Raw genomic sequence first — 25,339 nt, 5'->3', positions numbered from 1 at the left:
TTGCACCAGTTAACCATTAATCAACCAAGCTTGTTCAATCTGTACTTTAATATTTTATGGGAAAAGCAAGACTTTTATTTTCTCCTTTTATCAAAGAAGAGAATAAAAATATAAATTTTGCTCTGTAAAATAGAAAGAAATGGTAGATGGTAAAGATCCATCAGAGAGCTTATGAGAATATACCCTTCATCATCAGAGTTGCCTTAGCTCACTCTGTTTAAGAAACTTTCAAAGTTTGTAGTATGAGCTAGGGCTTAAAAAAAAAAAAAAAAATATATATATATATATATATACAGGGTGTTCGGGATAAATTTGACATATTTATAATTAATTATATTTTTCCGTAAGTTACATGTATTAACACACACTTCTCTTCATTTAAAAGTTTGGACCCTTCTTCATTCATATACAAGATGTCAGAAAGGATGGATAGCTGGAACCCACCTGAATCATGGAAGAGAATAACTTGTATCATGATGATTCGTGCCCGCCATCAAAATAAGGATATTACGACTGCTGCCCAATGCTCCCTGAATACAGTAAAAACAATCAGGCATGAACTAGAGACTTGCAATGGTGACTACGAGGATGTAGCAAGAAGAAAGATCCCTAGCAGACGATCTGATTGCGTTCGTACAGCAGAATTCCTCGCAAATCTGCAGGAACAGGTGTTGAAGAACCCTGGCATTGGAATTCGGGCTTTGTTCGTGGAGTTGCTAACTGTAGTCAAGCCCTGGATAACAAGGGTAGCCAATGGTAGGCCGTATGTATGGCAGCAGGATTCGGCCCCTTGCCACACCTCTGGGAAAAGTCAAAAATGGTTGTCTGAAAATTTCTACGACTTCACCAGTCCAAATGTTTGGCCTCCAAACTCCCCAGACCTTAACCCCATGGATTATTTTGTATGGGGCGCAGTTGAAAAAGACACCAATCGCACTTCCAGTAATACAAAAGCCCAGTTAATGGATAAAATTAAAACAGTTTTTGCGGCCCTTCCCAGGGAGACTGTAGCATCAGCTTGTTCGAGGTTCCGAAGCAGAATTGAAGCTGTGATCGATGCTAATGGTGGTTATTTTGAGTAAATCTTGTTGATAGTATTGTAATTAACTCTGCCTGTAATGTTTTTTTGTCAATTCATTAAATTTAATAGATACAAAGAAGATTTTCTTTTTCCTTACGAAACTGTCAAATTTATCCCGAACACCCTGTATATATATATATATAACTTTAGAAAATTTCCAAGTTTCTTAAGTAATTTGATATATATGGTTATTCAATATGATTGATCTATTTCACAATGCTGTAATGAAGACTTTTAGGCTATTTCATAATTACTCCTATGCACTGACTGCTATTCATTTATGGGGAGGGGAGGGATATCTGTGAAACAGAATTGCTTTATCTTGGCATTTTAAGGTTTCACATGATGAGAACCAACAGTTTAGAACAGCTGTCAGGCCAGTGAAATTTTAATGAAAAGCACTAATAAAAGGCAAATATATGGATACCTGGGTAGCACTTGTGTCTTTTAAGCAGTGCAAACTAAGGCTATTCTGATGCAGAGGCTTGTATCCCCATGAGCTCTTTAAACAATTTTCGAAACTGTCAAGTTATATATGTATACTTAGCTATGAAATTATGATGGTTATTTTTATTTTCACATTTTCATGTGAAATAGTTAGGTGAAGTATTATTGCACACATTTTTTAATCTTTTGGCATTTTGCAATTTGGCTGAAGTACCAAATATTCAGTCAAAGCCTACTGAACTAAATTTTATAAACAAATGTTATGAATAAATTAAAGATTTTTGAAGAATAAAGTTTAAAGAATTTTGCCAGAGGTTTGAACATTGCCTTAATATTGTAGTTATCATCATCATCATGCATATCAAGGATTTAGGCCTAGCATGGCCTGTTCCGGCCTTTGAAGTCATCGTTGAATCATTTAAGAGTACATCCTGGTTTTCTTTTTCCTAATGGCTTATTTTAAGGCTTGTTTTGGTAATCTTTCTGTTTTCATTCTTTGAACGTGTTCCATCCATTTATGTTTATATTTTTTAATTTTTTCTATTACTGTTCTTGGTTTAATTCTTTCATAATTTCTTCATTTCTTTTGGGATCAAATAGGGTATACTTTGCAGTTTTTCTCATAAACTTCATTTCTGCTGTTGTTAATCTTTGTCTATACATGTCTTTTTGTTTTATTGTCCAGATTTCGCTTCCATACATTAAGACTGGTAGGGCTAATGTATTGTATACTTTTAGTCTGGTTTGTTTTTGAACTAGGTTTGGTTTAAATATAGAGATAATTACACCTGTTATTTTTAAATATTTTGCGATTTTTATGTTTATATCTTTTTCATTTTCAATATTGTATTCATTGTATCAATATTTTCAATATTGTAGTTAAGCAGTGTTTTATCTATTTTTTTCTGATATTCCACTATGTATAGTATGGCTATGGTGTTTTGTAATCATTTTTATCTTTCATGGCATTATTATAGAGGATCTTGTGAACTTTTTTTTTTTTTTTTTTTTGTTGTTGTAGCTATTCTTTATGAATGTTTGGCAAATAATTTCCTATTCTTCTTCAGCACCTCTTCATGAAATGAAATTGCTATAGCTCTATATTTGAGGGTGCTGATAACCCCCTAGTTTTTTTTCTTTGTATGGTGGTATGAATCTTTGTGTATATATTATCCTCTGTATGTAGTTTATGGCAACACATGAAAAACGAGATCGTTTTCGATCTCGATAATGAATTGGATACTTTTTTTGTTGTTTGTTCAGGCGCATTTGAACTTTGATGCTGGAGAAAGATGATGAAAATTAGTTGGACAGAAAGAAAAAGTAACGAAGAAGTTCTAAATGTAGTTTATGAAGAGAAGTCACTAATGAACCACATCAGTAAGAGAAGAAAAAGCCTAATTGGACACCATCTGAAGCATCGTGGACTGATTACAGAAATAATGGAGGGGACTGTAGAAGGAAAGAGGCCACAAGGCAAACCAAGAATTTCATATATAACATAATGATGATAACTGGCACCAAGAGTTATGAAGAGATAAAAAGGAGGTCACAAGACAAGATGTTATGATGTGCCGCTATAAATAACCAATCTTCGGATTGATGCACCAAGAAGAAGTCCTACCCAATGTAACAAAAACCAAGGCTTAATCTTAAATCAGTTCTGTGCAGCATATATAAAGCATTCACATATTGATGAATTAGGCTGTGAGACAAGGTATGCTCTATCTAGTAACAATGAACCATTCGTATAACTCATTCCCATCTTCAACATCTGTTGTGTGTTGAATGAATTAAAAAATAACAGTTTGTAATTCAGAAATCTCTTTGTAAATACCTGTTTATATTTGTGTTTTGATCCGATCTGAAGAAGTACACAATACTGCTGTATGAAACTAGTCATTTATTTTATTACAGTGTTTTTACTTTTCTCTGTCATTTTCACCAGCAATTATTTAAAAATATAAAACCATAATGGATTTTATAAATTTAAAAATGAGATATATTCAAGTGAATATAAGTGAAACTGTACTGGGAGGAAGGTGGGAAAAATGCTCAACCCTTATGATACCAACTATTTGATGATAGTATTATTATTAAGGGTATCTCCATGGAGCAGAAGATTCATTGCAGGAGACTTGGACTAACCATTTTACACACAATACCTGTCATACTTTGTCATACTCTCTCTAAACTCATTCACTGTCTGAGCACACACAACTACCTCTGGCAATCCATTCTACTTATGCACTGCTCTCCAAGCAAAAATCTAGTCTGTACACCATTATCAAATTCCAGAAGTGATCCCTAGTTCTCTCTCACTCTCTCTTTCTTCATTATGTATTGAAATATTTCTATTCCATCAATGTTACAAGAACCCTTTTACTAACTTAAACTTTTATCATGCTCTCTCTTTTCTGCTTATCAACACCTTGCATCCACAGCTTCAGTTTCTGCTCAGAAGTAACGTTCACAGACTTGTCACCAGCCTAGTCGCTTGTCTCTGGATCCTCTCTGTCACCTGTTCACCCCCAAGAAACTAGTGACTAAATCTGTGCACAATAATCAATATGGTCATATCTTAGCCTTTTAAAGAGAGTACTAACCTCCTTAACTTTATCTTTACTTGTTAGTATGTTTTTCGACATTCAAGTATCCTATGAACTCTTTGCTGTCTACCATTATCCCAAGTGCGCGCACGCACACACACACACATTATGATTATATATATACATACTGTGCGATCACAGATGCGAGACCCCTCGACACTTCTGCACCTTGCAGAAGAAGGCGAATCCATTCTGATAATACAATGTTTCGTGTGATGAGTGTTGATGATTATACGTTGGAAAATTAGCTTTTCTTTTATGAAAATTCTAGTTTTTAAAGTGGTAACTATTTTGCTTTTACAACAGTTGTAAAATTTTATGTATAAAGCACGTGATTTTGCATGTTGGTGACGAATTCTTACATCGCCTTATTCCTTTCTCCCCTTCAACATGAATTGACTCTTCTTAGCAATCTGCCAGTGAAGGCTGTCACTCCTGTGGTCGCACAGTAATATATATATATATAACGATCTGTAGTATTAACTCGGAATTGGGATATGTTCATATTTATATATACTGACTTAGATCCGAGAACTAGAAAAAACAATTAAATTTATTCAAAATGCAACATGTTTCATCAGATTGTCCGACTTCTTCAGGCATGGGAATATAGAAAGCAAATAAAAAACACTATAAGAAACATTGTATCACTATAAAAACGACTATTATAAAATTCAGTTAGCTTTGAACTGTAGCTGCAGTCCATGTTGGAAGTTTTATTGTTGGGCATCTGCGTGCGTCTGACTTCACGAGTGTGCCAATATCGGATAGCAGAGCTGAAAGAGTCCAGTAGATTATAACTAAGGTTATTATTTATATGATGAGGGTCCATAACAATTTTCTTAGATTCGACTATGCAGCGTTCTACCTCGTCATGGCATATATGAAGGTTTGAAGTTGTTGTCCAGTTTATCTCATGTTGACAGCCTTCGTCATTTGTGTTTACTGAAAACAGTACATGGCTTGACAGGGCACTTGCATTAGTTCTTTGTAGGCAATGTCTCTCTGGTGTTCTTCCAGACGTAGAAGGATGGATTTTTCAGTTTGGCCATAGTATCGTTTCCCGCAGTCACACATGATTATGTACACTCCTGGGAATTGTAGATTATGTTGTGAGCTTGTTTGTATTTGCTTAAATCGATCTTAGTTTAGGAAGAGTAGAGAAGCAGGTTTTTATGTTGAGCTTTCATAAAATTCTTCTTAGTTTCTTGGAGAGCGAGCTGATGTATGGTAAGGAGATATAACCTTTGGAGTTGTCTTGTGTTTCTGAGTTGTTTTGATGGCGGTGGTATAGATGCTTATTAATAGTTTTCGACGAGTAGCCATTACTTGTGAAGGTTCTTTGTAGATGTTGTAGTTCATTTTTTAGCTCTTCATCATCTGACAGTACAGATCTGGCATGATGTGCTAGAGTTGAGATGATACCCACTTTCCGTGCAGGATAGTGATGTGAGGACGCATGTAGGTATCTATCTGTGTGTAGATTTTCTGAAGATTGAGATTTTTATAGAATCAGATGTCTTAGTAAGTCTTACGTCCAGGAAGGGAAGAGATCCATTTTCTTCAACCTCCATTGTTAATCTCAACAAGATGCCCAACAATAGAACTTCAACACGGACTGTAGCTACAGTTCAAAGCTAACTGAATGTGCTAGAGTTGAGATGATACCCACTTTCTGTGCAGGATAGTGATGTGAGGATGCATGTAGGTATCTATCTGTGTGTAGATTTTCTAAAGATTGAGAATTTTATAGAATCAGATGTCTTAGTAAGTCTTACGTCCAGGAAGGGAAGAGATCCATTTTCTTCAACCTCCATTGTTAATCTCAACAAGATGCCCAACAATAGAACTTCAACACGGACTGTAGCTACAGTTCAAAGCTAACTGAATGTGCTAGAGTTGAGATGATACCCACTTTCTGTGCAGGATAGTGATGTGAGGATGCATGTAGGTATCTATCTGTGTGTAGATTTTCTAAAGATTGAGAATTTTATAGAATCAGATGTCTTAGTAAGTCTTACGTCCAGGAAGGGAAGAGATCCATTTTCTTCAACCTCCATTGTTAATCTCAACAAGATGCCCAACAATAGAACTTCAACACGGACTGTGGCGACAGTTCAAAGCTAACTGAATTTTATAATAGTCGTTTTTATAGTGATACAATGGTTCTTATAGTGTTTTTTATATGCTTTCTATGTTCCTGCCTGGAGAAGTCGGACAATCCGATGAAACATGTTACGTTTTGAATAAATTTAATTGTTTTTTTCTAGTTCGTAGATCTAAGTCAGTCAAAAAATACCTTAAAAGTCAGAAATATAAGATCTGATAATAGAATCTTGACAGATAAGAGATTAATTTGGAGGAAAATTGTTGATCAGAAGTTAGTTAGTAATGGTGTAACTTTTTCATGTAGTACTATCATAATTATCCTGTACACCCCTGAGGGTACATATAGGAAATTTGATGATGATGATATATTATTATCTGACCTCCTTGGAATCAAAGGACTCATTATGGGAGGTCTATACTTTTTCATCAAAAAGATCATCGAACTATGCCTTAAACCCATTTAGAGTTTTCACACTCACCACAGTTTCAGACAATATATTCTTCTCACCAATCACTCGCCATGCAAAGAACCTGCTTGTTACTTCCCTTCTCACACTCTCCTTTATACACCTTTCAATAAGAGTCTTCTTTCAGTAAGAGTCGTCATCATCATCTGTTCATTGGACATCCACCGATGCCGTATGATCACTTCAATGTTTGGTAATGTGCCATATCAGTCCTCGCCATGTGGTCCTGTTGTATGCGTTTCTGGAAGGTTAAACTCTCTGAAGATCAGTCACTCCACACACACACACACACATCATCCATCTCATTGGTGGTTTACCCCCTTTCTCCTTTTCTAGGAACTTTACCTGCTATTACTGTTCTGAGAAGTCCTCCTTCCATCATTTCAATGTGTCCAAAATATTTTAACTTTCTTTCCCCATTATTTTCATTATTTCACACAGTTTCACATGCTGAACACAGTCAAAAGCTTTAGAGTAGTCTAAGAAACACATTACTATGGGGAGTCTAAATTCTTTATACTTTTCTATGATCTGTCTGAGGCAAAGGATCTGATCTCTGGTACCCTTACTTTTCCTAAAACCTGCTTGTTCCTCAGGCATCTCTGCCTCAACTTTGGCCACAATCTATATAGAATGATCTTCAATAAAATGAGATATTAAACTAATAGTTCTATAGTTCTTGCAATCCTTCATCTCTCTCTTCTTATGTAGTGGTATGAAAACCGACTTCTCCCAGTCTCTATGCAATGATCCTTTCTCCCATATCCTTGTAATCAATCTATAAAACACTCTTATTCCCCCCATCCCCCTGCAGCCTTAATTAACTCTGCTGGGATTCCATCTGCACCTGGAGCCTTATTGCTGTTAAGCTGCTTAACTGCTCTTTCAACTTCATGCTTACGTGGAGGAGGTTCCAAATCGAAATTTTCCTGCTGAGAGCCAGATTTTCTTTATCCACTCTGTTATACAGTTCCTCACTGTATTTTTTCCATTTGTTCTTGATTTCCATTTCTTCTGTTAGTAGTGCTTCATTCCTGTCTTAGGTGACATTCAGTTTGGGCTTAATCTTGTGCTTTAGGTCACAAACTAAATGAGACATTTATAAACATTAAGTGGATATTAAATCCAGTATTATTTCAAAGCCGAATACAGAAACTATGAAAGTTTCATATGAAATTTGACAAGAGGGCTTACGGGAATACACTCACGGCATTTACAAGTTGCCCTAGCCAGACCTTATATGGATGCTTGGGCTAGCGATCATTGCCACCTATAAGTTCTGGCTAGGGCAAGTCATAAATGCTGGCAAGTGTATTCCTGTAAGCTAAGCTCTGGTCAGATTTCATACAAAACTTTCATAGTTTCTGTATTCGTCTTTGAAATAATGCTGGATTTAATATCCACTTGATTTTTATAAATTTTGCATCACCGAACTGAAACATTTTGGCTCTTTATTGTAGTAAATACTTTTACACACCAATGAGAGTTCGCTTACGAAAAATACACCTTTCCGACATTTCAAGTTCCTTAGTATCGAAAGAGAGTTTTTGCTCTCTTAAGGTTTTTGCCTGGTCTATGACGAAAACCAACCAGTTTGAAACAGTGAAACCTTATCAAAATGGACCAATAGGAGGCGAATATAAGGACTTGGGCTAGCAAAGCTTGTATTCAGCTTTGAAGTAATGCTAGATTTAATATCCACTTGATTTTTATAAATTTTGCATTGCCAAACTGAAGCCTTTTGGCTCTTTATTTTAATAAATGAATGAGACATTCTTTTATGATTGTGCCTCCTCATCTGGAACTCTATCTCTTTGCATTTATTAGTATAAAACTTTTCCTTGTCCTGCTTGATGGCTCTTCTGACCTCTCTATGTAATCTCTTATATTCTTCAGTCCTTGTGTGTCTTTGTTTTTCCAACCTCCTACTTTCAATTAGTTCCCGTGTTGAATCTGATATTCATGGGTCTCTTGATCTTCTTATCGGGCCTAGATACTTCTTGACTGTATTCTTGACTCCTTCCCAAAATCATTTCTAGTGTGTTCTCCTCATTAGTAGTAAATTTTTTGGGAAAAAAAAAAAAGCTCAGATAAGCTCAGTTTTTGTATGTAATTTTTCTGAAAAGCAAGATTGATTAACTGGAGTAGTGGATACCATGTAATATTTTATTTCTTTGCAGTAAGGCTTTTATTAATATAGACAAATTACTTGAAATCATTAATGCAGCAATCAATAATGCTGCTAACGTTTCAGATATATTTTGTTATTTAAACATTTCTCCCCCCCAGAATTTCATCATTGCCAGCTCCTGTTCTCCTGCTTCTTTTAAGATGATCAGGTGGCTTCTGCCTAAACTCAGATTATGAGCCAGATTGCAGAATATTGGGAAAAGGTATGTTTTAACAGTAACATGAAACAGTTTTCATTTTGAATTTGCTCAGTACTGTGTTTTTAATTCATATACATCATTGCCTATGGTGAAATTTGAATCTATAGCCTGTTGGTTGGATAGTGGATATGCTTTCAGCCTGGCCAATAAAGTTGGCAAATGTTTAATCTGCATAGAGTTTCTTTTTTCTAATTTCAGTCATCTATTCTGTCTGAAACAAGTTATTATTGCAGTTTCCTTAGATTTCATAATACTTAATTGCTTAATTGATTAATTTCATAATAATCTTCCACCTTATTGCACTTTAGGCAGGGTGGTTGGGATGGTTTGTATGGGGTGGCAGGAATTTTATTTATTTTTTTCTGAAACATGTTTTTAAGAACCTTTTGAGAACTTGCAGTTTATCAGATAAGATCCTGCTCCTGTTGTTTTGGTGTAATTACGAACAACAACCACAGCAGCCACTATAAATTCAGTATTATTTGTGATTTCCCATCTGTGATGCAAGGAACCTTTATCAGGTCTTTCCAGTTAAAGGTGAGGTAGCTGGTCTCATGTAGAGCCGGAGGATTTCTTCTCCTAGGAACTCGGGTTGCTCATCCCTCAAAACAGGCCAGCTTAGCCCTGTAGCACATTTACACACGAAATATTTGCCCTTATGGAATGGCAAGCTAGCTGCAATAATTGCCTATAACCCCTAATCAGGGGATTCAACCCATCTTGGATGGATAGATTATCTGCTTAAATTTTAGGATATTTAAAAATCATCTCTTTTGTATTTCATTTTACTTTAATTTACCAAAAATATGAATTCCATCAGTATTTTTTAAAATTGAAATTGATATGCAGAATTGTACTCAGAGGTGATCTGATTCTAAAATTTTCTAGAGAGAGGTTAAATTCATCAGTTCATCTAGCATCTGTTTGGGTTGAAATGAAGCACACTCTCTTTGCTCCTGAATTGCTGCTATCCCAAGAAATAAATCGCATCAAGTCCATCTTCTTTACTAATGGCTTTGCTGAATTGTATGTCAACTAGATAATAATTGTAGGGTTTCCTTGCCACCTGCCTCTCATAGAAATAGCAATACAGAGGTGGTCCATCTTGTCACCATTCCCTATGTTAACTGCATCTCAGAAGGTATAGCCAAAGTGCTAAGATCTGTTGGCCTACAAGTGTCCTTCCATCCTGTCAACAAGATATCTACTTTTCTAGGCTTAGCTAAAGATGAACTTCTGCCTTTAGAATATCAAATTTCTTGCAGAGTGGATTATCGTATTTTGACCAAACTGGTAGATCTGCAGCTGTGCATCATGATGAACATTTAAACTACATTAACTTCTGTGAACCAAAGCATTCGGGACTTGTGGGACATACAATCACCACCAGACACAAAGTTCTTTGGAAGAAAAGTACGGTTCTTTATAAAATAATAATCTCTTAGATTTAAACAAAGAGAGAGAGTTGTAAGCCCTTTCTACATCGACCGAATCTAAATAGAAGTGATTGACTTAAATTATCCCTCTTATAGGAATAGTTCTTCAGAAATTCTAGAATTAACTTAAATTTAATTATATATGTGCGTGGATATATATGTATATATATATTATTTATTTATAATTAAATCTTTGTTAAAGTTATTTTTACTAGAACCTTAATATAATTAGACCATGACGTTCTACATCACATATGTGCAATTTATGCATGTCATTATTGAATATACCAGTTTCTGTTCTTGTTGTTTAATTTGAAAGCCATATTGAAGATGTCCTTAATACCAGGATAAAAATTTTATACTAATAAAAGTATAAGTTAAATCTGATGAAAGATTTGGATTTCGAGCCAAATCTAGGGAATAGAGTGGATGTTCCAACAATTCATAGTGCAGATCCCTTAATTTCCCCTTTGCCAAAACACCTTTGTGGGCAGGTGCATTGTCCTGATGAAAGATGATTTTTTCCTTCTTGTTTTATGTTATTAAATATCATGTCTTACGTTTCTATATCAAGTTATTTATTACTTATATATTACGGAATCCTATACACGAGAGGTTGTTCAACATGTGGTATGTTAATAACATAGGTGGGAAGAAAGTTGAAGAGAAAGAAGAAGCTGTTAATATTGAAAAAATCTGTATATTGTATATTTAGGAAATACATGTCATTGTTGAATATACCAGTTTCTGTTCGTGTTGTTTAATTTGAAAGTCATATTGAAGATGCCCTTAATAATAGGGTGAAAATTTTATACTAATAAAAGTATAAGTTAAATCTGTTTTATGTTATTTATTAAATATCATGTCTTATGTTTCTATACATCAAGTTATTTATTACTTACATATTACGGAATCCTATACATGAGAGGTTGTTAACATGTGGTATGTAAATAACATATATGGGAAGAAAATTGAGGAGAAAGAAGAAGAAGCTATTAATATTAAAAACACCTGTATATTGTATTTTTAGAAAATATATAACAGGAGATCTTTTATAAAAAAAAAAACAGCAGTAGAAGAAATTAATGAAGTGTAAGAAAATCTTGTTCTTTGAGAGTTGGAGTTGAGTGGGGCACACAATAGCTGATCCACTGTTATAATAGGTTTAGGCAAAGCATGCAGCAGCTATTCAGGGCAACAAAATTCCCACTCAAATTTCTGGGAAATGACAATTCTGATAAACACTTAAGGGGTGTTCTTTCAGTATAGTTAGCAGTTAGCATGAGCAAATCAAGGTATTTGTCTTGCATTATTTCATTAATGTTTTATTTTATTATTATTTCTTTTATTTCATACATTATGTTATTCATAATAATTGGGATTGATAATCATCATATTTGGCATGCATGAACCATAGTTAAGATGGGATTCCCCATATGAAAATAAGAGTTGTTCCAGAATTGCAGTTATGAGGGTGGTCTGAAAAGTTCTCGGCCTAACAATGAAAAAATGAATTTAGAATTTCAAAATTATTTTTATTTTTCAACATAATCTCCCTTAAGACTAATACATTTATTCCAGCGATGCTCCATCATCATTATCCCGTTCCTGTAGTGGTTCTCAGTAATATCTGCAAAATTATATCCCACTACTGCAATCACCTCTTGATTCGAAGAAAAACACTAACCAGCAAGGAAGAGTTTTAGTTTTGGGAAGAGGTAGAAGTTAGAGGGAGCCAAATCTGGGGAATAGAGTGGATGTTCCAACAATTCATAGTGCAGATCCCTTAATTTTTCCTTTGCCAAAACACCTTTCTGGGCAGGTGCATTGTCCTGATGAAAGATGATTTTTTTCTTCTGCAAACCAATTTTTTCATCTAGTCTCATGAATTTTTTTATCTAGTCTGGTTAAAATATCAGAATAATATTCCCCGGTTATTATTTTACCATTTTCAAAATAATTAATAAACAAAATGCCTTTAGCATCCCAAAACACCAATGCCATGACCGTTCCTGCTGATGGAACCGACTTTGTCTTCTTTGGCGCTGAACAACTGTCTTCTGTCCACTGTTTTGACTTCTATTTGGTTTCTGGTGTGTAATGGTGAATCCAAGTCTCATCCATAGTAATAAATCGATGCACAAAATCAGTTTTATTCTTCTTAAAACGCTCCAAGCACTGTCAGAGATTTTTGTCCAAGTGCATTTTTGATCTGCTGTGAGCAAGCACAGCACTAATCTTGCACAAAGCTTTTTGATGTGCAATTCTTCATGCAAAATATATTCGACACGTTCTTTTGAAATGCCTATAGTCTCAGCAATTTTACACACTCGCCGGTCATCCAATACCATATCATGCACTTGATCAGTGATTTCTTGTGTTGTTACACTTTTTGGACGTCCTTCATGTGGATCATCTTCAAGAGTGGTACAGCCACGTTTAAATTCGTCAGCCCATTTCTTAATTGTCAAAAACAAAGGAGAAGAGTGCCCATAAACTTTTATGAACTTTGAACGAATTTCTTTTGTCGTTAAACCTTTTTTTACAAAGAATTTTATAACTGCACGATACTCAATTTTATCCATTTCAGTGGGTACAGACAACCCTTTTGCTTCAGACAGCTGTATAAAGCAAACTTGATAGAATGACTTGCAATTTCACATGGATGCTTATGACAGATGTACTAACTTAGAGAAACAATCTTGCCGATGGTGTTCCAATCTATGGTCGAGCCCAAGAACTTTTCAGACCAACCTTGTAGTAGTTTGACAATTTGTTCTTAACAAATTTCTTCTGTGCAATTTATTTCTGACCTAAAATAGACAAGATAGGAGTTGCTTGTTTATTTGAAAAGGATATTTAGTATATTGATATCACAACCTTTATATAAATCATTAATAAAATATAACCTTCTGATTTGCTTCACTTAATTTTGTATGTATGCACTTAATAAATTTGTATGTTTTGTTTTTTACAATTGGACTCGAATATTATTTACATAGTTAACTGTTTCTACAACTATGCATGAAACTTGATGCTATCCGTTGGAAATTTTTTCACTATGATATGATTTAAATTGAATATGCATAGAAATTATATTCTTGTTTAATCCTTTATTCAAGTGTAAGCAAAGTTTGTGCATCAAGTATCTTCACGACTAGGCTACTTGTATAAATAGGCTGATGACTGCACATTTAATTTCCTTAGTATCCAATAAACAAAGTACACATCCTTTTGGATTTGTATAATGCTATGCATTATGGGAAGGGCCACTATCCACACCAGTTTTGACCTTTTTTGAGATCTCATAAGTGGTCATCAGACCCAGAAGAGATTCTAATATTTGAATAATGCAGAAGTCATATATTTCTCATATCCAAATATTGAATGTGAAAAGGTTTGGGGAGATATGACTTCTGCATTACTCCAGTCTTGATAAATATTTTGGATCAAGTTTCCACTAATGAGAACTCAATAAAGGTTGAAACTAGTCTGGATAGTGGCCTTTCCCATAATGCATAGCATTATACACTTCTGTGGGGGGGGGGGGGGGCAGATGTGCTTTGCATTATAAAGCAATTAATGTGAAATCATTAGTTGCTCACTCTTTATACAAGTAACCTAGTCATGAAGATACTTCAAGCACAAAGTTTGTTTGCTTACACTTGGATAGATTTTTATAATACAAAGCACCCCCCCCCTCCTAGAGAAGTGTATAATTCTATGCATTATGGGAAGGGCCACTATCCAGACCAGTTTTGACCTTTATTGAGTTCTCATTAGTGGAAACTTGATCCAGAATATTTATCAAGACTGGAGTAATGCAGAAGTCATATCTCCCCAAACCTTTTCATATTCAATATTTGGATATGAGAAATATATGACTTCTGCATTACTCAAATCTTAGTATCTCTTCTGGGTCTGATGCCCACTTATGAGATCTCAAAAAAGGTCAAAACTGGTGTGGATAGTTGCCCTTCCCATAATGCATAGCATTATACACATCCAAAAGGATGTGTACTTTGTTTATTGGATACTAAGGAAATTAAATGTGCAGCCGTCTGCCTATTTATACAAGTAGCCTAGTTGTGAAGATACTTGATGCTCAAACTTTGCTTACACTTGAATAAAGGATTAAACAAGAATATAATTTCTATGCATCTTTAATTATACAATAATAATATACAAGGTGATTGTAAAGTCGCACCTGTTTCTAGGTTAATTACAAGTATATGAAAAATGAAACATAAACAAATAAACATCTATGATTATAACCTGTACAAATACAGATTATAATCAGACCTTTACAATAAAAGAAGAAGACACACCTGATTGTAGCATATGTTGAAAGTGGCCACCTACTTCGTGAATGCAAACTTTCAATCTTTTTACCAGGTTTGATGCCACCTTGTGAAGTACTTGTATGTTGATGCTTTCAATCGCTTTTGAAATGTTCATTTTTAGTTCATCCAGTGTGTGAAGATTATTTCGGTAAACAACACTTTTGAGATACCCCCCCCCCCAAAAGAAAAAAAATCTGGTGGTAATAAATCTGATGATCTTGGAGGCCACAATTCTTTTGAGATGAGACTGCCACCAAAAAATTCTTGCAAATATGTTTGTTACTATTCGACTTGTGTCACGTGGCACCCTCTTGCTGGAACCAACAATGATGTTCACAGACATCAAACAGTGCCATGAACTATGCGATGATATCTTGGCAGATGGAACTATACACTGTCGTTTCAAAGAAAATCAGTCTCACTATACGACAGCATGATATCGCACACCAAACTCCAATTTTTTGGGAATGCCAAACTTTTTTATGAAAAGTGTGTGGATTTTCACATGACCAAATCCTATTGTTTTGACTATTCACATATCCACTGAGGTGAAATGGGCATAACGAATGAGCATAACCATCTGCAGTAGTTATTCCTTTGCCTTTATCTGAGTCCTTCAGTTCATGGATTGAGTGCAGATGATATAAATGAAGGTGTAAAGATCTTGCAGCTTTCTGAGTATGACATGGATAATTACTGGCATGTTTGCTGAGGCTTTTTGTTGGGAACCGCTACAGTACTCTCTTTAACTCATCCATTTATCATCAGTCAAAATGGAGGGTCTTCCGGAGTGATTTCTATCTGCAACAGTTCCAATTTCCGAAAAACTGCATTAATCATGTTATCGTTGACTTCTGAGGTACTGCTATACCTGGATATTTCTTGCGAAATTCCTTGGCAACACGTGGATTAGAACGATTATCAAAATAACTTTCCACAATGAAAACTCGCTGTGGCTGGGAAAAAGACATTTTACTTTTGCAATGAACAAAGCTACACTGAGAACAACCTGTACGGTGAACTCACCATTTCTGATAGTTTGTAATAATACAATGGTGGCATCTAGTGGCATAAGGAATGTTTATAATGATTTGGAAACAATTGGTACAAACTCAAACTTTCCGTTGTTTGACTTTACGATCCCCCTGTATAATGTCTTGACATCTTTAATTGGTGGATCCTATGTTTGTAACCTGCAGGATCTGGTTTGTAAATTTTTATTAAGACAATTTATTTTTTCACGGTCTTCAAATGTTACAATGTATCTACAGTCGGAATCTTCAACTTGCATTTCTTCCAAAAGCTGACTCGGTTTAATTGGGACTGCACTTGATTGAAATAATCTTAGGAAAGATTGATTTTGAATATTGTTCTTATCATCATCACCAGTTGTCATACCTTCTCTTAAAGTCATCCATAGTAGATGCACCTACTATTTCAACACTCAAACTGTTCCACTCACTCATAGTACTGTGAGAGAAATATTTAGCCCTTACCATTTGTTAATTGCACTTTTATGGATGCCCCTTGTCCTCTCCCTACCTTTCATATAATGAAAAATTTCATCAACTGATATCGTATAACATCATCTCAGAGGTTTATGGACTTCTATCGTATCACCCTTCTTTCTCCTGTCTACTGGCTGCAGTCCACATACTCTCAATCTGTCCTCATAATCTACATTCCATAATATTGATATAATTTTTGTAACTCTTCTTATCAGTCTCTCCACAAATTCTTTATACTTTTTGGAATCCAGGATACCAAATCTGTGCACAGCAGTCCAGCTGTGGTTTGTATCAAGGTATGGTAAAAGAGGCAAAATAATTTCCATATCCTTACATGTCAATATTCATTTCAACTTTGCAATTGTCTTCTGAGTTGTATTTGCATTTTTTTGCTATGTGACTTTTGAACTTCAAATTCCTATCCACCATAACTCCAAGATCTCTAGCCTCATCAGATTCTCCAGTTCATTGTTTGCCCAAATCTCCAGTTTATTAATATCAGTTAATAAACTGGAGGTTTGTTAATAGATATTAACATATATTAACATCACCCTGTAAATGGTGTTTTATCAGTATTATCTCTGATTGCCATATCTTTGCATCATCTACAAACAATTGAACATTCCTAGTATCATTAATATATAGATAAATGACAGTGGTCCTAGGACTGATTCCTGGGGTACACCACTGGATCTTAAATCTGGCAGATTCACACCCCCATATACCAATTTTCAAATACCTATCTGTGAGCCACTCGCTTATCCAAGCCAATAGTTTATATTCCAACCCATATTCTTCATTTTTTATTTTTTGTAGATACTAGATTGCTTAATTAATAATTTTAAAATTTGCTTTTTGTACAGAACATATTATTTACTGATTTATCACTTTGTTACTATTTAATATTACTGTGTGTTTATGTATCTGTAACCTTTGCTTTGGTGTTTTACCGTCCTTGTACTAATAAACCACAAATCAGTCAATCAATCAAACAGCCTTTCATTTGATATCCTATCAAATGCCTTAACAGAGTCCAACAGTATCATAATGTATCCATTCTCTTTATCTGACTTAACTATAAGATTATTGTAAAATAAGAACAAATTTCTTAAGATATGATCTCCCTTTAGTAAACTCATGCTATTCCTTGTAAAGTATAGCTTGTTTGTCAACTCAGTTCTGTATGCGAGTTCTCCAACTTCTCTAAAATATTCACATTCATCTATCAGTATCCAGAGATACTGATAGATAATTAGACATGTCACTCTTTTACCACCCTTGTGCAATGGGATTATCATACCGTCTTTCCATTCATGTGGGATGTTTACTGATCTGGGTGTCAAATTATACAGATGTCAAGGGGCTACCCAGGGTGGCACGGTACTCAATCTGATAATGTGAGTAAATTTTTCCATTGTTTAAGTAAATAATTTAAAAAAAAAACAGTTGCCTTTTTGATGGTTGAAATGATGGAACATGCAGTGAGCTGAAGAGTTAATTCAATTGGTATTAATTTTAGAAATATAATCTTTGCTTCTGAAGTGGTTGAGAACTGTTCAAATTAAAACTAAGTAATTTGTGCATACTCCACCAATCTTAACAAGATGATTGCTTGTTTAGATCATACCAAAACTAAGATGAATGAGTGTCACTCACACACGCGCACACATTAATTACATGTTGTCTTTAACATGTGTGCATGTTATGTAGGATGAAATGCTTAAGATTCTGAGAGGAAAAATCATGCTATATTTGTATGACCAGCTCACTGACTTTGAGTTGGAAAGCTATCAATAAATTTCTTCTTGTATTATGAATACAAGCACTGAAAGCAATGTTTTCATTTGTGATTTCTGCATTATAGGAAGTAATAATGCAGAAATGCAGAAGGAGATGTACATATAATATAATGTGAACAATTGTTTAGTATATGTTTCTGAAATAAGTACACTGCTTGGAAGCAAGTCAATAGGCACTATAGTGTGAGAAACAAACGGCCATGGCACCCATCTTAATAAGATGTAGGACCTCCTTTCACTGCACTGACTACAGCATTCCTACAGGGCATACTTTCCACAAGTGTACAATAGCAATCATTGGAATTTTGGATCATTCTTCCTCTAGGCATGTAATGAGGTCCTGGACTGTTGTGGGATAGGTTCCTTGACCTCACTCGACATTCCAGTTCATCCCACAAATGTTCAATACGGTTGAGTCAGGGGTCTGTGGAGGCCAATCAAGTGTGGCGACATTCATATGTACAACCCACACAATTAGAGCAGCAGTCTTGTGACACAATGCATTGTCTTTCAGACCATTGTCCCTTTCAATGCTGAAAGAGACAATGGTCAGTTCTGTAGAAACATCACAAAGCAGGAAGCATTGCATTGTGCAGAATGATCAGATAGTTCAGTATTTGTGGCATTGCAGACAGAGGTCTGAGGCCAAACCAGAAAGAACAGGATCATACCATCATACTGCCACCTCTGAATTTCATAGTTGGGGTTATGCACTCTGGTAAGAGATGTTCACTGAGCATCCACCACACCCACACCTGTCCATCTACTCAGTAGGTGGTAGCATGATTCATTGTTACATAACAGTTTTCCAAACTTTCGCATGCTGCATTTTGGTTCAGTAATGTGGGGCTTGCATATTGCAGTCCTACCATGTAAACCCATGCTGTGAGCCTCAGTTCTGAATGTTTTTGTGCAGATTCAAGTTCCATTCGATGCCTGGAACCCTGCATTCAGTGTGTTAGCTGACGAATCATGGGGTTTTTATATATTATCCTTCGTAGTACCCTAATGTGATTTGGGAATACATTGCTAAATAATAATATATTTTGTCATCATTGGGAGTGTTTCACATTCCAAAAACCAGGTACTTCATGCTAGTTAATAAATTCTACATAATGATACATACCTGATAATTAAGTCTTTTTTCAGACTAAATGTTTGTATTAAATTATAAATATTCATGCTGTTGTCATTGTTTTTATTACCTGCTTATTTTCACAGTACTTGGGCTTTCATCAACAAAGTGGAAGACGGGAACCTTGTATCACTGATATATTCGTATATTAGTCCTTTTCTGGGAATCATTGTACAGGTGAACCCCAACTTACGAACATAATTCACTCTGGGAAATGTGTTTGTAAGTTGAACGTTCATTAAGTTTAATTTACTTTTGTCATAAGATGTATTGTTAATTTTTTTTTAGTAAAAGCCAGTATATTTTTTAAGTAAAAATGAATAATTTGAAGTAATTTATTCTAATTAATTTGATTTTTTTTTTATTGACCACAGTGTTTTTTTGTTCCTTTATTAAAAGAGATAAAAGTACAACATACAGTAATAACTATTAGAACATGGCCAATAGTTATTTTTGTGTTAAGTATAAAAATATGTATGTTTACATATTTTTACATAAGCTTATTGTAAAAATATTCTTACAATTAACTTTTTTTTTTTTTTTGCAGACCAAAAAAACTACAACAACTTAGTGTCATAATTACATATGCTCGTCTTAAATTGCTGCTGTAATCAAAATGATCGTCATTATAAACAGGAGCAAATGAAGGAAATGATTTGTCATTCTCGGATTTCTTAATTACCGCATACTCGAATATAACTCGTACATTTTTTCCCCAAAATTAAAGCCTAAAAATTGTGGTGCAAGATATATGCAGGGATTTTTGGAAACTAAAGTTTTCAGATAAAATCTGAAAATGAGAGTGACTTACCGAGGATCTCCTACTCACTATCATTACTTCTGGTCTTGTGAGTGGTTTCTTTTGTGCATTGTGAAAGTCATCTACCCAAATAGTGTCATCTTCTCTCTCTCTCTCTCTCCCATCCAGAGCATTACAGATGTCGTTTTTTAAAAAACTCGGTAATTATTTTTGATGAAATCATTTCCCAAGCTCTCAAAATCCAGTTGCACAACAGTTCTAATGATGGTCTCTTAATCTTTCCTAACAGAAAGATTAAGGTCTTTCCTAACGGAAAAGACTTAATCTAAATCGTTAGGTCATAGTTGCCAGCTGCCATCCACTCCGTGTAGAATTTTTGTATGTAGTCCTTGAATGGTTTGTTGACCGATATATCCAAGGTTTGTAGACAAGGTGCAAGACCACCTGGAATAATGACCACATCGGTCCTCATATCTGAAAGTTTTATTATTTCAGGTCCTAAGTGTTCGTGGAAGCTATCCCACATTAGGAGAACGGAGCATCAAAATAAGGTCCCTGGCCATTTGATCTTGTTCTTATCCAGTCTCGAACCAATGTAGTATCCATCCATCCATCTTTTTTTCTTGGACTCTTACATGAATTCCAGGAGGAAATTTCCCCTTTGGCATTGTTTTCCTTTTGAATATTACATAAGGAGGCAACTTTCTTCCATCTGCAGTAATTGCGAGCATGATCGTGCATCACTGTTTTTCACTTCCAGTTGTGCATATTATCACACTTTTTTCACCATTTTCTGTTATTGTTGTTTAATGCAGCATGTCAAAATTGAGGGGTGTTTGATCGGCATTGGCTATTTGAGATAACATATAGTTATTGCTCTTCCTAAGTTGAATCACATAGCGATAAAAATCTATCAGTTTATCCTCGAAATCTTTTGACATTCTTTTGTGAAGGGATGTCCTTCTATGAAAGGAAAGACTTTTCTTTTTATGAATCTTGTGATCTAACCTAGCACACTTTCAGGTCTGTTCAACTGATGCCTCGTTTTGTAGTTAACCCACCCACTTTGAAATATAACATTTCATTATATTTCAAACACAGCAACCATCTTTATGCAAACCTAACATATTCAAGTAACTCTTTTCCTCTAATTCAGGAAACTTTTCACTTTTAGATTCTCAGAATGCTTTTCTTATGGTGCTTTCTAAGTTTCTGTTTACACCAATATCAACATCAAACTCGTTCACTGTAAACTCACGGCCTTCTGCCTCGATTGCATGCTTTTCTGCAAAATCAATAACTTTGTGTTTAAAACCAGCACTGTAACTTGAATGTTTTCCATATTTCAAGCAAAAATTATCAGTAATTTACAAGTCTTGAGATATGTATTAACAGTCCACGAATGACTAATGAGAAGTGAAAGCAGAACGTGAAACAGACAGCAATGGTGGGCCAGTAGAGAGAGAGCAGCTATGAAGATGTGCATATGATTGGTGTTGTATTAACAAAAGATCATGCAACCCAATGACAAAGGCAAGCAGACAATTGTTGAGTTGAAATGCTACGTCTCTTCAACCGAATTCCATAATATGTGAAACTGTCATAACAACATTCACTATATATTTCTTAGTTTTAACACTTTCATGATGGGGTAGTGTTTTGCCTGTTTATCGTTCTGATGGAACTTCTCATTACTGTTTTCGTACTATTTTTTGTGTTGTTTGGGCAGGTTCAACTCACACAAAGTTTCAACCCTTCGGTTGAATTTTATTTCTGCTTGTTTGCATGCCACTTCCACTTAAATGCAATCAAACAAATGCTTATTTCATGTAATTGAAAGATTGGACAGTAGTTCTTAATTAGATACTGTGTTTGTTGGTGCAACATATGGTTTTGCTTGAGTCTTTACAGCACAGTTTCTGTGGGAGAGGACATGTGATTCATTAGTTGGTGCTGTTTTTATCTCAGTTGTCTCTAATTGCACTATTTGTTGAGAAATACATTGCACAGACTGCAAATGTCTCTGTACATTTTTCAGTAATACAATAAAAGTGCTTGTGTTTCTTGTGTCTGCAGTAGTGGCTGTTGGGGAGGACGTGTAGTTTACTATGGGGAGCGAGTTACTATCGCCCTGATGTAAATGTGTTTAATATTTTTTTCGTGTGCAAGATATGTGCGAAACTTTTTAGTTTCTCTTTTCATAAAGTAAAATCAGGGGTCCGAGGGCAAGTTATATTCGAGTAAATATGGTATGTCCAATTTAGTTTCTATTGAAATCAGTAGAATTTTATTGGCACTTTTAGCACTTTCACAGTTATTGTCTTTGTTTTTTTTAAGGAGATTACAATGTAGACTACTATATTAACTAAAATAAATAAATTAATATGTTTAATATTTTGGCATAGTCAAATTACTGCCATCAGGGAATAAAAAACATAAGATATGTGCACACAATCACCACACTGAGTAATGAAGATGAAGCATGTCAACTGAGAGTAGGCATAAAGTCCTAAATTATGCCATCTGGTGGGCTAAATTGGTCATCCTTGGCTGTTCAGCTGAAGTGCAGAGGATGAGAGCTTCCCAAATTTGGGGCAGTTTTCATGCAACCAAATTTGTTTAGGTTAGGATAGTTTCATAAGGCAGAAGCAGATTCTTTCATATTTATGTTTGCTATGATGGAGTAGAGTGGCTTTTTTCCAGTGTGTTCTATTTCGAGTGGGACATTAGCGAACAGAGAGGAGACAGAAACTAACCATAATGTCAGTGTGTTGGAGTATGAGATTTTCTATACCAGCTTTAAATGATGGGGGGTTGCCAGTATATTAGGAAATCACTTTTGCTAAATATATGGCTTATTTGTATGTGATCTGATCTGTGTATTCTGTGTCTTCATGGACTCCTTAAATTATTTAAGGAATTTGCAACGTATACTGGAATAAATAATTAAAAGAAAATATTCCAGTATACATTGCAAATTCCATAAATAATTTAATAGTCATGTGTTACCAATATATAAGCCTTTCTGCAAGAATTCATACTCCTTAAAAAAGGTCACCTCCTAGCCTGTTAAAGTTACTAATAAACTAAATTCATGTAATTCTAGACCTGTATATATGGACTACTTAAAATTTCTTAAAAAGAATGTGCATTATGCCCAGCTGCAGATGTCATTAATTCATCCACATTATGGTTAGTTTCCATGTCTCCTCTCTGTTCACCAGTGTCTCACTTAAAGACACTTTTTGAACTTACTCAAACTAAATTTCATTCTGATATTTCAGCCCTGTTTAAGTTCATTATGAATTCTAGAATTCTAGCTATTTCATTTGGCAAGGAAAATTCTACAGACAAAAGTGCCCCATATAGACCCTGTTTACTATCTTTGTCGATGTTTTCTCCATTTGGCTTCATGGCCTAGATGCTCGCAACATATTTTTAACAACTAAACCCATGTAATTCTAGACCCTGCCCTGTATATATGGACTACTTAAAATTTCTTAAAAAGAAATATCCCTAAACACACCTTAACAGTCAACACCCCAGGATCCAGTTCACATTAGAAAAAAAAAAAAATTACAACAGTCTCCCCTTCCTAGGCACTTTAATTACACACTAGGCTGATGGATCCTGGCATTTTCTGTTTGCAGACCCCCCCCCCCCCCCACACACACACACTGGCGGGCTAAATTAATCTATACCCTCTCTACTGAACTTGATCATCTTCACAAAGCCTTCTTAGCTAATGGCTGCAATTCCTATCATATCCAAAAAATATTAAAACCCAAACCCACACACCCTCTTCCTCTCTCTCCCGAACAGAGACCACACCAAAGATATCAATATTCTGTATATCCAAGGCATATCAGAAAAACTGACAAAAATCTTAAAAAACAGTTTCAACCACCTGTAGACCATATAAAAAATTAGGATTCCTTATATGTTTCACCGAAGACCAGCCACAGTTTTTAGACCTATTAGGTCCCTTGTAGTTGTAAACTATCCTATGGCCAAACTGGCAGGACAGCCAACTTCAGAATTGTTGAACATAAGGACTATATCCATTTCTATTACTACAGCCACTCAGGGCTTATTGCATATGCTTTAGTTACCTGGCATTGAATTTGCTGGGGAAAAAAAGCTACTCTACTCCATCACAGCAGATATAAATATGAAAGACTATTCCTTGAATCTGCCTTACAAAACTATCCTAACCTCAACAAATTTGGTTGAATGACACTCACCCAAATTTGGGAAGCCCACATCCTCTGCACTTCAGCCAATTTAGCCCACTACAGAGCAATATTTAGGACTTCAGGCCTACTCACAGTTGACATGCTTCATCTTCTTTACTTAGTGTAGTGCCTGCATGCACGGATCTTATGTTTTATTCTCTGAAGATGACAACTTGACTTTGTGGAAATATTGGAAATATTAATTAAATTTATTTTAGTTAATATAGTAGTCTACATTGCAATTTCCTTAAAAATATACAGTTATGAATGGTCAGTGTACCATCAGAATTGTCTCTGTTTGTTTTTCTATATTATTATTATTATAATGATCATCACGCGACACCTCCAGGGAGTCCAAACACTCATCAAGGGAAGGCACCTACTCTACAACTCTCTGTCTCCACCACTCAGTCTGCCAACTACAACAAACTGCAACTACCACCATCAACGCCATCTACCGCCCACCACCACCACTAGTATTTTCACAGACAATCACAAACATCCATGCCCATGGCAGGATTCGAACCCACAGCCTTTTGGCTGGAGAGCAGATACCGTAACCACTCAGCCAGCCAGGCCGGCGAGTGTAACATGTCATATATCAAGTGTAATAGAAAATGGAACTGTATGTTTACATATACCGTTCTGTTTCTGATTACCTTTGAAATACATATACACTATTGATGTGTGGAATATGTTCAGCAACAGAAGAATATTCTGTATGGCACATGGGAAGGGAATAGAATTACCAGACAAACATTTTCCATTGTGCATCATAAAATATCTGTAAACTTCAAGCTATATAAGTTCATAAATGTGGGATCTTGTGTTTGTTAAAATAATAGGTGGTTGCAATTTATTATTCTGTGAAGTGTTCAGAAATATAAATTGTTCATTTCTTGAACGTTTGTAAGTAGAGGTTTACGTGGACTTCTGTGCTGTTTTAACTACGAAGATCAGTTATTTTCTTTTATCGAAACTCATTGTTGACCAGTGTATCCACAGTGATAAATGATACCA

The 25,339-nt window shown here is 35.2% G+C and overlaps 2 protein-coding genes across 4 annotated transcripts in view; one reads left to right on the top strand and one right to left on the bottom strand.

Annotated features, from left to right (window-relative positions):
* Positions 1 to 25,339, top strand: part of LOC150102733 (uncharacterized) — a 258,688-nt gene that overhangs the window by 125,409 nt on the left and 107,940 nt on the right. For 2 of the 3 annotated variants that reach the window (XR_016548924.1, XR_016548923.1), the window contains exons 4-5: positions 9,003 to 9,106; positions 19,411 to 19,546. The gene's annotated coding sequence lies outside the window, so the exon portion shown is untranslated. Of the gene's footprint in view, positions 1 to 9,002; positions 9,107 to 19,410; positions 19,547 to 19,871; positions 19,959 to 25,339 lie in introns of those variants that run through there. The other variant, XR_016548925.1, reaches the window with a different exon arrangement.
* The window catches only part of LOC150102732 (protein ZBED8-like), a 120,241-nt gene continuing 110,620 nt past the window's right edge, over positions 15,719 to 25,339 (bottom strand). The window contains exon 4 of the mRNA XM_090398728.1: positions 15,719 to 15,838. Coding sequence (XP_090254854.1) covers positions 15,719 to 15,838 — 120 coding nt within the window. The remainder of the gene's footprint in view (positions 15,839 to 25,339) is intronic.

This window comes from Typopeltis vanoorti, chromosome 10 (genome assembly GCF_054136105.1).
Source record: "Typopeltis vanoorti isolate ZY-2024b chromosome 10, IOZ_Tvanoo_1.0, whole genome shotgun sequence".
Taxonomy (NCBI): Eukaryota; Metazoa; Arthropoda; class Arachnida; order Uropygi; family Thelyphonidae; genus Typopeltis; species Typopeltis vanoorti.
The sequence above is the reverse complement of the archived record's forward strand: the minus strand, read 5'-3'. Positions and strand labels throughout refer to the sequence as shown.